The sequence below is a fragment of the Conger conger genome, chromosome 3, assembly GCF_963514075.1.
Source record: "Conger conger chromosome 3, fConCon1.1, whole genome shotgun sequence".
Lineage (NCBI taxonomy): Eukaryota > Metazoa > Chordata > Actinopteri > Anguilliformes > Congridae > Conger > Conger conger.
The window spans coordinates 17,520,449-17,533,704 of record NC_083762.1 but is presented as its reverse complement, the minus strand read 5'-3'; the positions used below and the strand labels follow the sequence as shown (position 1 = coordinate 17,533,704).

General features: G+C 47.3%; 2 protein-coding genes across 3 annotated transcripts in view; one reads left to right on the top strand and one right to left on the bottom strand.

Moving 5' to 3' along the window:
* mrpl11 (mitochondrial ribosomal protein L11) overlaps window positions 1-13,256 on the top strand; it is a 38,568-nt gene that overhangs the window by 4,587 nt on the left and 20,725 nt on the right. For both annotated transcript variants that reach the window (XM_061236453.1, XM_061236454.1), the window contains exon 2: window positions 2,409-2,570. In XM_061236453.1, coding sequence (XP_061092437.1) covers window positions 2,448-2,570 — 123 coding nt within the window. In that variant the 5' untranslated portion in view covers window positions 2,409-2,447. The remainder of the gene's footprint in view (window positions 1-2,408; window positions 2,571-13,256) is intronic.
* On the bottom strand, window positions 5,441-12,358 carry tmem265 (transmembrane protein 265). The gene is made up of 2 exons (XM_061236452.1): window positions 11,654-12,358; window positions 5,441-6,761 (listed from the first exon to the last, which is right to left on the bottom strand). Exon 2 carries the CDS (start codon window positions 6,757-6,759, stop codon window positions 5,728-5,730), a length of 1,032 nt encoding a protein of 343 aa, XP_061092436.1. The 5' UTR covers window positions 6,760-6,761; window positions 11,654-12,358; the 3' UTR covers window positions 5,441-5,727.

Genomic DNA, 13,256 nt, shown 5'->3' with positions numbered 1-13,256 from the left:
CACATTTAATGGGATGGATCGATTTCAAGCCAATGCATTATTTTGCTGCGCTGCTCTTTTGATGGGAAAAAACTAAAGCATATACATTTGAAAATATCCATGTGTATAAATTTAAAGATCCATGTAGAATTCATATAGGCTATTATTTGCTTGAGTTCTTTTTCCTTTTTTTGGCTGTTGGATTCGCAACCTTCATTATGTGACTTCGTAATGGGGAGATGTCATCGTAATGGCTTCTGCCATTAGCTGCCATTAGCCCCTGTCGTAAGCTCAGGGAGTGTAGATCTTTGCCGTATGTCATTTTCATTTGAACGTACAGTGTTTCACCATATTCCAGTATAGATTTTCAGATTTTGTATTATCTTTTAAAGTATACTGAGCGCACCCTCAAAAACAGCTCTTCTGAATTGCATTGTAACAATTATGTAGGAAATGGGTTCTAACGATGAGGGTGACAGTAGTATTTTAATATGCACTTACTTAATCTTGCATGAGTTCATATATATGACAAACAAAACTAATTAACGCACTCCCATCTTAAAGGAAAAATAAGGGGCTTGAATATACATGGGCCTTGTTGGTATGTGCCACACCAACTAAGCATGATTAGTTTGTGTGTGAAAACTAAGAATCTAAACCAATCTCATTTGGTGCTTCCATAATTAAAATGAACGTTTGTTTCCACAATACTCGCTTTGAAGGAAAGGGAAAGCAAACTAGGTTGGGTGACGAGTCCGTAGGTCATGTTATATTTACTTTGGTTCATTTTGCTAGCAAAAAGCTCTGGCGTGCGTTTTATCTCTTCGGAGAGAGAAAAGCTTGCAGCTAGGCTATTTCGTGGTCTTTGATCATGGGGGCTGGCAGTACAGGGCTGGATACATGTATCCCTGGAGGGCCTTACCACAGCAGGGTTTTAATGGTCTGACTTTTATGTGTTTTTTTTTCCCCCCAGAGTAAGGACAGTGCTTCTCTCCCTCCCAGCTGACTAACCGATTGAGTTGAGTAATTAATAGTCAGGGAGGGAGGAAGCCGTCAGGGAGGGAGGAAGCCTTCAGGCCTTTTCTGTTTAGGTAACGCCACCCTTGTCTTAATGCCCTGTGCGTGCGTAGCAGTCTTCCCCCCCGCACACTGTGAATACCAGGCCCTGATTGGCCGGGGATCACTCTGCATAATGTGTTGAGGGACCTGAGATGAAGGCCAGTTGAATTTGCCCGTCGGTGAACCCAAATGTAAGTCTTAGTCAGGCAGTCTTTTCTTTAAAAAATGATGACTTCAGTGACTTTTCTCCGCAATAACAAGCAGACTGAGAACAAATACAAATAGACCCCTTGCCCTTGAGAAAAGGGCTACGTTCATTATACAAAGCCAATGTGTGGAACCGTCTCCGCATTGAACTTCCAGTTGCAAAACGCTTTCAGTTTGGCAGAGATGGTGCTTATCTTCCGTGGCCATAGACAATTTATACTGGCTAAAATAAATGATATGATCCTTGTGACAAGTACATAGCAGCAATTTACCTTGAACTACAACAAAGTGATACAGCAGCTATATATGTATAATACAGCTAATCTGCTCTTGAGAAAATGTAGCATGTTGTTTATTGCTGCTAAATATACAGCACTGTGTCTGCAGTTTTTGTTTGTGGAGATTTGATCAACCCAGTTGGTAATTAGCCTCCTGCTAGTAGCAGTGTCCACCAAGACTGTGCATAACCACAGACGTGCCTGCAATATTAAATATTAAAGAGATCTGCTTCCAGAGGGAGTTTCAATAAGCTGTAAATTATATTCAGTGTTCTGTAACCTCCTAATGCACCGTAGGTGTGGAACTCTGCAGATTCTTTAGATGCCCTGATAGCCCACCGTCAGTGCATTCTAATGGCAGACCGCTGTGTAAGTCAGTCTGGATGAGAGAAGGCCTGACTTACACAGCTGTTGCATATATCCAGCTGTAGAAATGTACAGCTGGATATAAAGTATACTGGAGCGATTCAGGTTAAGTACATTTCTCAGGGGTACAAGGGCAGTGTTCTACCTGGGAATTGAACCTTCACCATTACACTGCAGCACCCGATTGGTTCATCTCCTGAAAGCACTACCAGGTTTTTGGAGGGAGCCGGTTTGATGAACCCTTCACCCCACTTTACACCCCGTAGCCCAAACTTGTCTTCAAGGCTCTTCTCTTAAGTCTTGATGCGTCGCCCATTCCAAATGCTTTCCCAGAAGAGGGAGACATAAACCTTTATAGATACTTACTTCTAAAATAACGTGCGGGTAATAAAATCTCTCGCTTGACTAAACAAAATGATTGTTTCTTTAAACGGCGGATTTTAATTTGATTGGAAAATGTTTTGAGACATTTTGGTCTGAAGTTGTTTGAAGCACAGCTGATTTCCTTTTTCTTCTCAGACGGACAGAAACGGACGGCGTTCCAGACCGACACGCAACATGTCCAAGATCTCCAGGGCAGCGAAAGTGGTGAAGAAGGTGGAGCCCGCGGGGGTGATCCGGGCCATCATACGCTCAGGCCAGGCTACTCCGGGGCCCCCACTTGGCCCTGTGCTAGGACAGGTAGGGTATCGCTCTATCTCTGTCTCTCTCTATCACTCCATCTCTGTCTCCCTCTATCACTCTATCTCTATCTCTCTATCACTCTATCTAACTCCCTCTATCATTCTATCTCTATTTCTCTCTGTCACTCTATCTCTAACTCCCTCTATCTCTATCTCTATCTCTCTCTCTAGCTCCCTCTATCTCTATCTCTATCTCTATCTCTCTCTCTAGCTCCTTCTATCACTCTCTCTATCTCCATCTCCCTTTATCTCGCTTCCTCACAGATGCACCTGCAGCTGTTGGCATGAGAAGCTACAGGTGCGGCTGTGAATGACTGGCAGCTGAATAATTACGTTTTGTTAAATGTCACTTTTTGTTGTGTTCATGATGTTCCAAATGTTTTAAAACCTATAACATTTTGTCAAGCTAATTTTGTGCCTCATGCACAAATGACAGTAATTTTCCTCACTGCATTCTCGATGTGAGGCAAAGTGTCTGCCCTCTTGTGTGTTTCTGTTTAAAGGTGCGGGAGGCCGTGCGTGCGTGCGTGCGTGCGTGTCCACGTTTGTGAGTGGTTCTCGGCTTTGTGAGTGTGTCTTTGTGCCTGTGTGTATGGTTCTCGGCTGTTGTTGGGTGTTTGAAAGTATGTGTTTTTGTGCCTTTGTGTGAGTGTGTGTGTGTTTGCCTGTGTGTGCGTGAAAGTGGTTCTCCGCTGTGTGAGTGTGTGGTGTGTGTGTGTGTGTGTGTGTGTGTGTGTGTGTGTGTGTGTGAAAGTGGTTCTCCGCTGTGTGAGTGTGTGGTGTGTGTGTGTGTGTGTGTGTGTGTGTGTGTGTGAAAGTGGTTCTCCGCTGTGTGTGTGAGAGCAGTTCGATGTGTAAACGTCTGTTTGTGCCCGTCTGTGTGAGAGCAGTTCTCTGTTGTGTGAGTGTGTGTTTGTGCCTGTGTGAGTATGGGTTTCGCCTTTGTGAGTGTGAATGTGTGTGTGTGTGTGAGTGCGGTTCTCTGCTGTGTGAGTGTGTGTGTTTGTGCCTGTGTGTGAGTGTGTGTGTTTCTGACTGTGTGTGAGTGTGGATATCAGCTGTGTGAGTGTGTATTTCTGTGAGTGTGAGTGTTGTTCTCAGCTGTCATGTGCCTCTGCATTCACACCTTTCCCCTGGTCTATTCGCCAGGCTAAGTGTGCCTGTGTGTGTGTGTTTGTGCCTGTGGGTGTGAGTGTGTGTGTTTCTGCCTGTGTGACTGTGTGTTCGTGCGTGTGCGTGTGCGTGTGTGTGTGTGTTCGTGCCTGTATGTGTGTGTGTGTGTGTGTGTGTTCGTGCCTGTATGTGTGTGTGTGTGTGTGTGTGTGTGTGTGTGTTTTCGTGCCTGCCTGTGTGTGTGTGTGTGTGTGTGTGTTTTCGTGCCTGCCTGTGTGTGTGTGTGTGTCTGTGCTCGTGTGTGAGTGCGCTGTTCTCAGCCGAGCGCCCCTTTGGTTCTCCGTCATGTGCCTCTGTGCATTCACACCTTTCCCCCGGTCTATTCGCCAGGCTACGTTCGTGAAGCAAAGGAAATAAATAGCGTTCGGCAGCCGCTGTGCTTACAGCTCCGGGCCTGTAATCTTCCCCCCTCTTTTCCCTCCCTCGCTTTTCCTCTCCTCCGCCTAACCACTCCTGACAAGGGGCGCGCGGAGGAGGGGCTGGCTGTCGGCCCTGGGGCAAATTTAAACAAACGAGAGGAATAAAAGGGGGAGTGGGGGACGAAAGGGGGGAGCTGACAGCTTCAGTGGAGGAGAATAATTACTGTCTGAAGTGAAATTAGTGCAGCAGTAAAGAGGGGAAGAGAAGGGAGGGAAACGAGGGGCTTCTCACTCCTGTGGCTGGAGCGGGACCGGGCTAGCGGCCACCGCGGAAAGCACAGGGAACAGGTCGGCGTGAGAGCACCCTTAAGCGCCTCTTCCAGCCGCTAATCCAAGAGAGAAACGCATTTCCTGCTTTCGGTGTTTCTTTCACCGAGTGTCCCATTGGGACGGTGTATCTGGAATGAATTAAACCCAAATGCAGGATGGGGGACTGGAAAGATTAAAGCGTCGGAGTACAGACTCCTGCACCTGCTTGTGCGTCTGCTAATCCCCTCAAATCCCCCCGAACCAGGGAGAGGTGCGCCCTCCCGTCATTTTATTAATCAAGTGCCTTTGTGCCCGTGACGGCTTTAAGGGGATCTTTTCTATCCTGTAAATATTCACTGTAAATCATCGACGTGAGCTCTTAGCGTTTTGAGGAACGAGTCCAATTTCAATTAATCGGAGTATTAATGGTTTGTGGGGAAGGGAAGGTGGTGTGGAGTGCTTTGCTAGGGACGGATGGAGATTGAATAGCCCCCCCCCACCCCCCTCCTTACCCCCTTGTCCTCCAGACCAGGACGTACACACTATATCACTCCGGCTACCACAGCTCTCCCCACCTCAGCGCTGGCGCCTGGGAGCCTGTGGTTGCCGGGCTACAGGATAATTGCATGGGTATTGCAACAGTTATTGCTATTAATGTCATTATAATTTGATTATATCTGCGGTCAAGGATTTTTTTTTTTTCTCTTCTGGTGTATGCATGGCTGGGAGTGTGTCTATTGCAACACTGTGCACAACATATTAAATTCTGCCTTAGTCCCTTCCCATTGATCTCTGTTCACTGTGGACAGCTGTTATCGCCACCTCACAGAGATTAACTCGAGCTGTGACCGATTGTTTCTCACGTTCTGTGATTCGGGAGGACACGCCTGTGTTTTTGTTTAGTCGGGTGTGACACGCCGTGAGTCTCTATTGCTCTGGGAGGGGGGGGGGGGAAAGAATGTGTCAAAAGTGTGTGAGAGAGAAACATTTTATTACAGTATTGCTGCACTACTCAAAGTACAGTTGACAGCGGCAGCTGGAATCAGGTCATGCTTCACGGTACACAAAAAGAGAAGGGTTAAAGTCCCAAAATGTCAGAGGGGATGACAGAACGGCACCGCCTCTCCTCTGCAGCAAGGCACTTGACCGTACAGGCCCCCCTGGAGCTCTGCTGGCTTCCGGGGCGGGCAGAAGCAGTCTTTGGACGAAGAGCTCGGTAATGGAATGAGTAATTGCCCGGGTCCGGGGGCCCCCTCGGGGGCTGACAGCGTGTGCTGGCCCGGGCGTCGGTGAGCCAGGTGTGGCCGAAGGAGTCTACAGCTCGTGCGAAATGAAGGAGGGCCCCAGCGACGTCTCGGCGGGCTCCAGGCTGGCCAGGGAGGGGGCGTGCGCCCGCGAGAGCGTGTGGCAGCGTGAGCTGGGCAGGGCGGGAGACCCGCGGGCCGGCTGTCCCAGGTGCCCGGGGGCCGCCTCCAGGCTCGGGTCCCTGCCCCTGGCCCCCTGGGCCCCGTCGGCCCCCGACCCCGCTCCCTTCTGTCTGTGCCTCTCCCAGGCCGAGCTGAGCTTGATGGTCATGGCCAGCAGGTTCTTCCCCAGGAAGACGGTGGACACGCGCGGGTCGCGGTACCAAAGCATGCCCGTGGCGCGCAGGAACAGCGTGAGGATGTTGACCGTGACCAGGCTCAGCCAGGGGTACACGGCCTCCCGCCGTAACCCTGCCTCTCCACAGGGGGCGGCGGTGCCCAGCTCGGTCAGCGACACGCAGGGCAGCAGCAGCAGGAGCACGTAGCAGTAGAAGAAGACCAGGCCCTCCAGCCACAGCGGCACGCCCAGGCCGCCCTGCGTCTCCCACAGCCCCGCCTGCAGGTCCAGCACGTCCAGCAGGTCCACCACCACCCACAGCAGCCGGCTGCGCGCCTCCTGCTTCCTCCGCAGCGGGGTCATGTGGTCGGCGCCCGTCAGGACCAGGAACAGGGAGGGGAGGCAGACGGAGAGCAGGAGCGTCAGGGTCTTCCGCGCCAGCGGGTCCGGGGGGCGCCGGTCCTGCCGGTAGTTCTGGCAGACGAAGAAGAGCTTGAGCTGCAGGAGCGACAGGAAGAGGAACCAGAGGGCGTTGGCGAAGCCTCGCCGCGGCGACCGTGCCTCGGAGGCCACGCCGGCGGAGACGAAGCGCAGCGCCAGCAGGAAGCAGAGGTCCCCCAGGAGCACGGCGGCGCAGGGCCACACGCCCAGCCCCGCCCGCCACTGCGCTCCCAGCATGCTCTGCTCCAGCAGGTAGAGGTCGACCACCGCCATCGTGCTCACCGTCACCAGGGTCGCCACACACACCTGGGGCGGGGGCACCATGCCTGAGACGGAGAAGAGAGAGGTGACATTTACAGAGAGCCCGTGCTCTGGATCGGCTTCCAGTCTCCGGATCAGGATTGGAAAGCTTAATGGAGCGGGCACCTACTGGATACATACCATTAAACTTCACATTTTAACGTTTTTTTTTTTTAACATTAGGAAGTCAAAATGATAGAATGTGTTTTTACTGAGAGGAAATAGCCTTTCATTATGGATGAAGAAACTCCAAAATTAACTGAATGTTTACAATTGGTTGTCAGCCATTTTACATAATTAAATGGTAATCTATAAGTTGTTATTATTTTCCTAATTAAATAATGGGCCTTCCTTGGTGTTGCACACAATATGAGCAGAGGCGATGTGGCTCAACGATATTGCAGGAAGTTCAGGAAATTGATTATTCGCTACATAATTTTGTTTATCTAAAAAGAAACTTAATTGCAAACTCCTGCACATAATCACCAAGGAGTTGATACAATTTCCGAAAAACAAACTTCATTTAAATCGCCAGATACCGCCACACTGTGGAACTTAAAAGGTGCTAAACGCTGCGACTCAAAACCAGCGATATGAGAAGATATAGTGTCAACAAACAAAAACGAACGACTGTGACCGATAACGGGGCACCGCGATCCAGGGGGCCGATGATTGATCATCCTGCAATAAAAGTCAGTGGTGTGCAGTACGTGACAGTCTGTGGACCAGCTTCCTCCATAGTGAACTAAGCGTAGCGTGGAGGGGCTTGTGAGTGCGTTTTAAATCACTCGTGGTAGTTTTAAAAAAGGAAAGCGTGTCAAATCAATTTGTAAAATGTTTATAAACATAATGGACCGACGCCGCAAGCTGTAGGAGAGAAGGACAGGGGATGAGGGGAAACGATGGTTCAGCTCAAACGTGTTCAGGCTAGGCCTCCATAAGAAAAGCGGGTCTATATATTCTGCCGTTTTATCACGGTATCACTCGAGTGTCGCCGTTTCCATTGACCCGTGCAATAACATCAGTAGCTGTCACCTTTTTTTGTTACGTTTTCATTTGGATAATGTTGTCGTAACCGCGATCTCTGAAAGGACCACCTGCTCCCCGTTCTTCACGGCCGCTGCTTCTTGTGTAGTGTAAAATATGAGTTAGGAACAGGTGTTAAAGTGATTTCTCTCTCTTTCTCTCGCAGCTGCTCTGTTTAAACTACATTTCTTCAGTATGAAATTTTTAGTTGCTCCTTAATTCTCGGCGAGGTTCGCGGGTTCCTCCGCGTCCTCGCCTTATTCATCATTAATGAGTTGTACAAAAGGACGACGAGGCACTCTGTCAAAGCCTGTTTTCCCACACACATTTGCATACCCTCATGCCTTTAATTGCAGTTCCTGCAGCGTGTTGTACAGATTAAATGCAGGTTTAGATTTGTTTTGGTTGTGTGTATTTATGTGCATCTGTGCATACGTGCATGTGTTATAGCGAGAGTAGGCCCACAATATTTGACTAATGAGAATGACCCACTTTTTCTTCAGAATTAAGCGTGATTTCATTAAATCCTGTTGTCTACTTTTGGCAAATCGCATTTCAGTGCTTGGTAATATAAAGCCTTCATATTGATTGCCAGAGAGAAATGATCACTGCCTTTACTGTGAAATCGAAACTTCTCCTTATCCCATTGAACTGGAGAGCCTGTTGGTTATCGCCTTCGACAGAGTGGTTGCGCGTCAGATATAATCCCAACACCGCTGCGGGCATGAGCAGCTCCTGGGACTGATGCCATGTAAAGTCAAAATCATTATCATTAGAAAAATACTGTTATGGAAAAGCTGGAATCTGTAATTAAGCAAAGTGTTCACACAATCGAAGCTGGTGCTGTGCAGACGTGTGACACGTAAAACTGCCGGTTTACACACAACCTGTGTGTTCTGTGTCTGCTGTCTGCGTGTGTGCTGTGTGTGTGTATGTCTGCTGTATGTGTGCTGTGTGTATGTGTGTGTGTGTCTGCTGTATGTGTCTGCTCTGTGTGTGTGTGTGTGTGTCTGTCTGCCTGTCTGCCTGTCTGTCTGTGTCTGTCTGCTGTGTGTGTCAGCTCTGTGTGTCTGCTGTATGGTCTGCTGTGTGTGTATGTCTGCTGTATGCGTCTGCTGTGTGTATGTGTGTGTCTGTCTGCTGTATGTGTCTGCTGTGTGTCTGCTGTATGTATGTGTATGTGTGTGTGTGTGTGTCTGCTCTGTGTGTGTGTGTGTGTGTGTGTGTCTGTGTCTGTGTCTGTCTGCTGCATGTGTCTGCTGCGTGTGTCTGCTCTGTGTGTCTGCTGTATGTGTCTGCTGTGTGTGTCGTCTGTGTATATGTGCATGTGTCTGCTCTGTGTGTGTTGTCTGTGTATGTGTGCGTGTGTGTCTGCTGTATGCGTCTGCATCTGCTCTGTGTTTTCTGTGTCTTCTGTGTGTGTTTGTGTGTGTGTGTGTGTGTGTGTGTGTGTGTGTGTGTGTGTGTGTGTGTGTGTGTGTGTGTGTGTGTGTGTCTGCGTCCGCTGTGTTTCTGCTCTGTATATCTCTGCTATGTGTGTCGTCTGTGTGTGTCTGCTCTGTGTGTCTTTCGTGTGTGTGTGTGTGTGTGTGTGTGTGCTGTCAGTGTGCATATGTCTGCTGTGTGTGTGTGTCTGCTGTCTGTGTGTGTGTTTGTGTGTGTAAGAGAAAGAGAGAGAGAGAGGAAAGTGTAAATGTATGTTCTTTTATATTGAGACAAAAATCTGTACATGTCAATTGGGATTATGTTTGAGATTGGGACAAAAATCTGTACATGTAAATTGGGCTTGAATAGTGGGGTGAGTGCGTGAATGAATGATCAATTTTGGCTTTTCACAGGCCTGATGAAGCACTGGTCCCCGATGGTAATGGTTCATAAACACAGAGAGGGAGAGATGGAAAAGAACGAATGAGAGCGATGAAAGAGAAGTGAGATTTTTAAATCTGTGAAGACATGTCATTTTCTGTCATCTGAATACTAGTGGATTTAATCTGGTCATGCTTTCATAAACACGCATCAGTAAATGAACTGAACATGTTGGCGACTGAGCCATAATAATTCATCCTCGCTAAGCTGGGTGAGACAGAAAACAAATGGACGTCTGCCTGTCTAATAGTATCTTATCACCCTCAAAGACTTTTCACCACACCACCCTCAAACGATTATATGTCTAGAAACTGAATAGGTGCCCTGAATTACTGACTGAGTATGCTGTCATTTCAAATAGCCCTTTGTATTTTTGTGTGGTACACATGGAAAAGTCCATTGTTTTCTCTGGATGTCTTTTTGTATTTTGGACATTTATTGCGTTTAAATCTTTACTGTTTGTCAAAAGCCCCGTGTTTCTTTTAATACATATACTGTCAACCAATGTAATTTATTGTTTTATACCAGTATAAAGCATGAGGTGGGTATCCTCTATGCACATTAATAATGACTATATCCATCATCCCTTAGTGGGGAACAGTTCTGTCGCAGACAGCCAGTGCAGACTGCTACAGTATTATTGTGAGTTATGGCCTGCTCAGGTCCACAGGTGAGTATACCATGTCCCCGTGCGATCGTAGGAATGCCCAGAACCAGAGATGTTTGGATAGGTTGCTGATTTACGGAGCCTTTAGACATCCCGGAAATCTGCCCTCTGTGGAGAGAATATCTTATCAGGAGTCTGAGTGAGGATCAGATGAGAGGGATTAGAGTCATGCGTTTATTTTATTATCTGTGTGTTGCTGTGGGAGGCCCGGGTTTGGGGGGGGGGGGTACAAGAGAGACGAGTGGGATGTAGAGACCAGGATGAAGGTTGGGGGGTGAGGAGATTGAGTGGAGGAGAGATTTGTCAGGGGTATCCTTGCTCAACGCGCAGATCTAGCTGAGCAAGGCAAGGCTGATGCACAGTTGGTAAGCGAGGATACATCAAGGGTAGGATGTAGGTGTAGTGCTGATGATGTGCCCTCTATGTAGGCGTGAGGGGCCACTGCCGTGGCACTCGCCAGTTTCACGCTCGGTGCTTTACCCTCGAATACACCCGTTAAATAACTAGGATGGAACGGCAAACTGTGTTGCCATTAGATGTTGCCATCTGTTAAGTAACCAGTGTAAAATATACTGTAATAAGGCATGGAACATAAGCATTCAAGCAAGCAAGGGTGCTCTTTCTCTCTCTCTCTCTCTCTCTCCCAGTCTCTTGTTTTTTCCTCTCTGGAACACACACACACACACACACACACACAGCTATGTGTGCCTGTTAAAAATACCCCAGCCTCCTTGTCACTTCTCGTTTTTCTATTGTGGAAATAAGCCAGGTGCTCTGGGAGGCTGAAATAAGTAAAATTGATTACCCCAGACAGTACTTTCGTTGCAAACATGACTTCCTTCACAAAAAAAACTTCAAAATAAACAGTCGAGAGTGCAGATCTAAGGGAAACGTGGATAAGGCACAAGTAGTTAGTGGGAGGAATAGGAGGACTGCGATTTTGGTGTATTGTGAGAGACCGATAAAACAGACTGACAGATGTGATATACAGAGAAAGACAGGTGCAGTGTTTCATTTCACTGAGCCGAACAATTGCTGTAGGATTTTTTTTAATGGCATTTTGGTATAGGCTAAGCCTTTTCTGAATCGATCTCGATAACCATTCAATCTTAAGATGCAGTTCTATATGTTCTATTTTAAAGTGTGCTTGCATATAATTTCAGTGGCAGTTTGTAGCCTATATGGTTTTTTGGGGTTTTTTTTTTTTTTACATAGATGAGTCGTCTCTTTCATACATTCGACTATGCATCATTAAATAATTGTATGCAAAATGGCTCAACTTTCAAATCTGCATCCGAGAATTAATCGAGACAACTTTTTGTGTAAAACGGCTGTGTGGCGAGTAAAAAGTATAGTTACCCGATACATACGGTACAGGTCCTGCCGTCTCCCCAGACTGTTATGGGCTCGCTTAGCTAATGAACATATAAACCGTCTTTCCAGACGAAATTTATAATGCTAGATTTCCTTCGTTGCACACAGTCGATCCACTGTATTCCAGTAAGGACGTGCCGTGGTTATTTATACTGTTCAATTAAAGTCCCCAAGGCGTCGCAATGAATCCACTCAGCTACATTTCAGTTTTGGTAAAAGCGTAGTCATAGGAAAAAGTAGTCATATTTTGCTTATTTTTCGCTCTTCTTTAACGGTCTCTGAAATTTTACTCAGAAAATGTTGATAAACAGATAAAATCCGTCGTCAAAGGAGCTCCATCTCTTGGATTGTCCCTCGTAGCATCCACTGAAGCCCGGTCTTCTGTCTGACCGTCAAAGCTCCGGCGTCTCCGACGAACTGAACTGAGCTTGTCTTTCTGGCTGCGAGGTGTGGAGAACGCGGGGATGTGGTGTAGTCCCCGCCGCTTAATGATTTAAAGGAGTGTGCATGCATACCAAAGACTCCAACCTAACCGGCGTCAACTGGGGATATAATAGCCGAACTGAGGCGAGAGGGTAGGAGGTGAAAAACGGAAGAAACGCGCCACCAACCAGAGTTTATGATTGCAGTGTTAATTTGTAGGCAGGTTACGTGCTCTCGCTTTCCCCCCTTTCTTCCTTTCTCCCTCCCTCACTCTCTTTGCCTCCCTCTTGACATCCCTCTCCCCCTCCCGTTTCTTTACCTTTATAACTTTAAGACGGAGATGGACCGTCTTTGAATATTCACAAGCTTCCAGTGTCGTCTGAGCAGTGCTGGAGATTGTAACCGCCCGAGCCGAAATCATAATAATCGTAATTGCATTAGTTAAAGAAAGAACCGTCCTGATTACCCTGCCACCCTTTAGTGAATGATCGTACTTTACGGGTGGAGCATGCAGTGCCTGTGGGTGTATTTAGGAGTCCAGATGTTACAACTTTAATTAATTATCAGCTGCTCTCTCTCTACCCCCACAGACTTACGCGTTCTCTCCTGACTCCTTGTGCTGTATTAATTTAGGAAGAAAGACGTTTGTCAGTGGGCACCTGCTATTTAAAGTGGAATTACTGTCTCCTTTTATTAATAGTAATGCTTGGTTTCAGGGTTATTTCCACTGTTGAGTATTAAGTGCAATTGAGATTTATTTTAATCAGAATGTGTGTTTGTACTTGGTTGAGGGAAGGGGAACAAATAAATCATGACAGCGTTATACTTGTGGGTGTAAGCATTATATTTTGTGTGCACCCACATGTACACGCATACATGTTTGTATTGTGTTTTCAACATTCTCACTGCTGTGGTTAACCGATAAAAACGCATTTTAAAGGAGACACTCAATGAAAGATACTGATGCTGTGTGTGTCAGCGGCTGGGATCATTGATACTTACTGTAGAGTATGTTGGTCAGGGGTGTCAGTCAGCGATGCAGGGGGGATTGAGGGAAAGTTTGGTGTGTTATGAAGTTGGAATTCGTGATTTGCCGTCTGTTATAGAGCACGGTGTTGCTCTTTACGCCATGTTTTCAGTAGCGCATTCGAATTCTCAGTGCTTC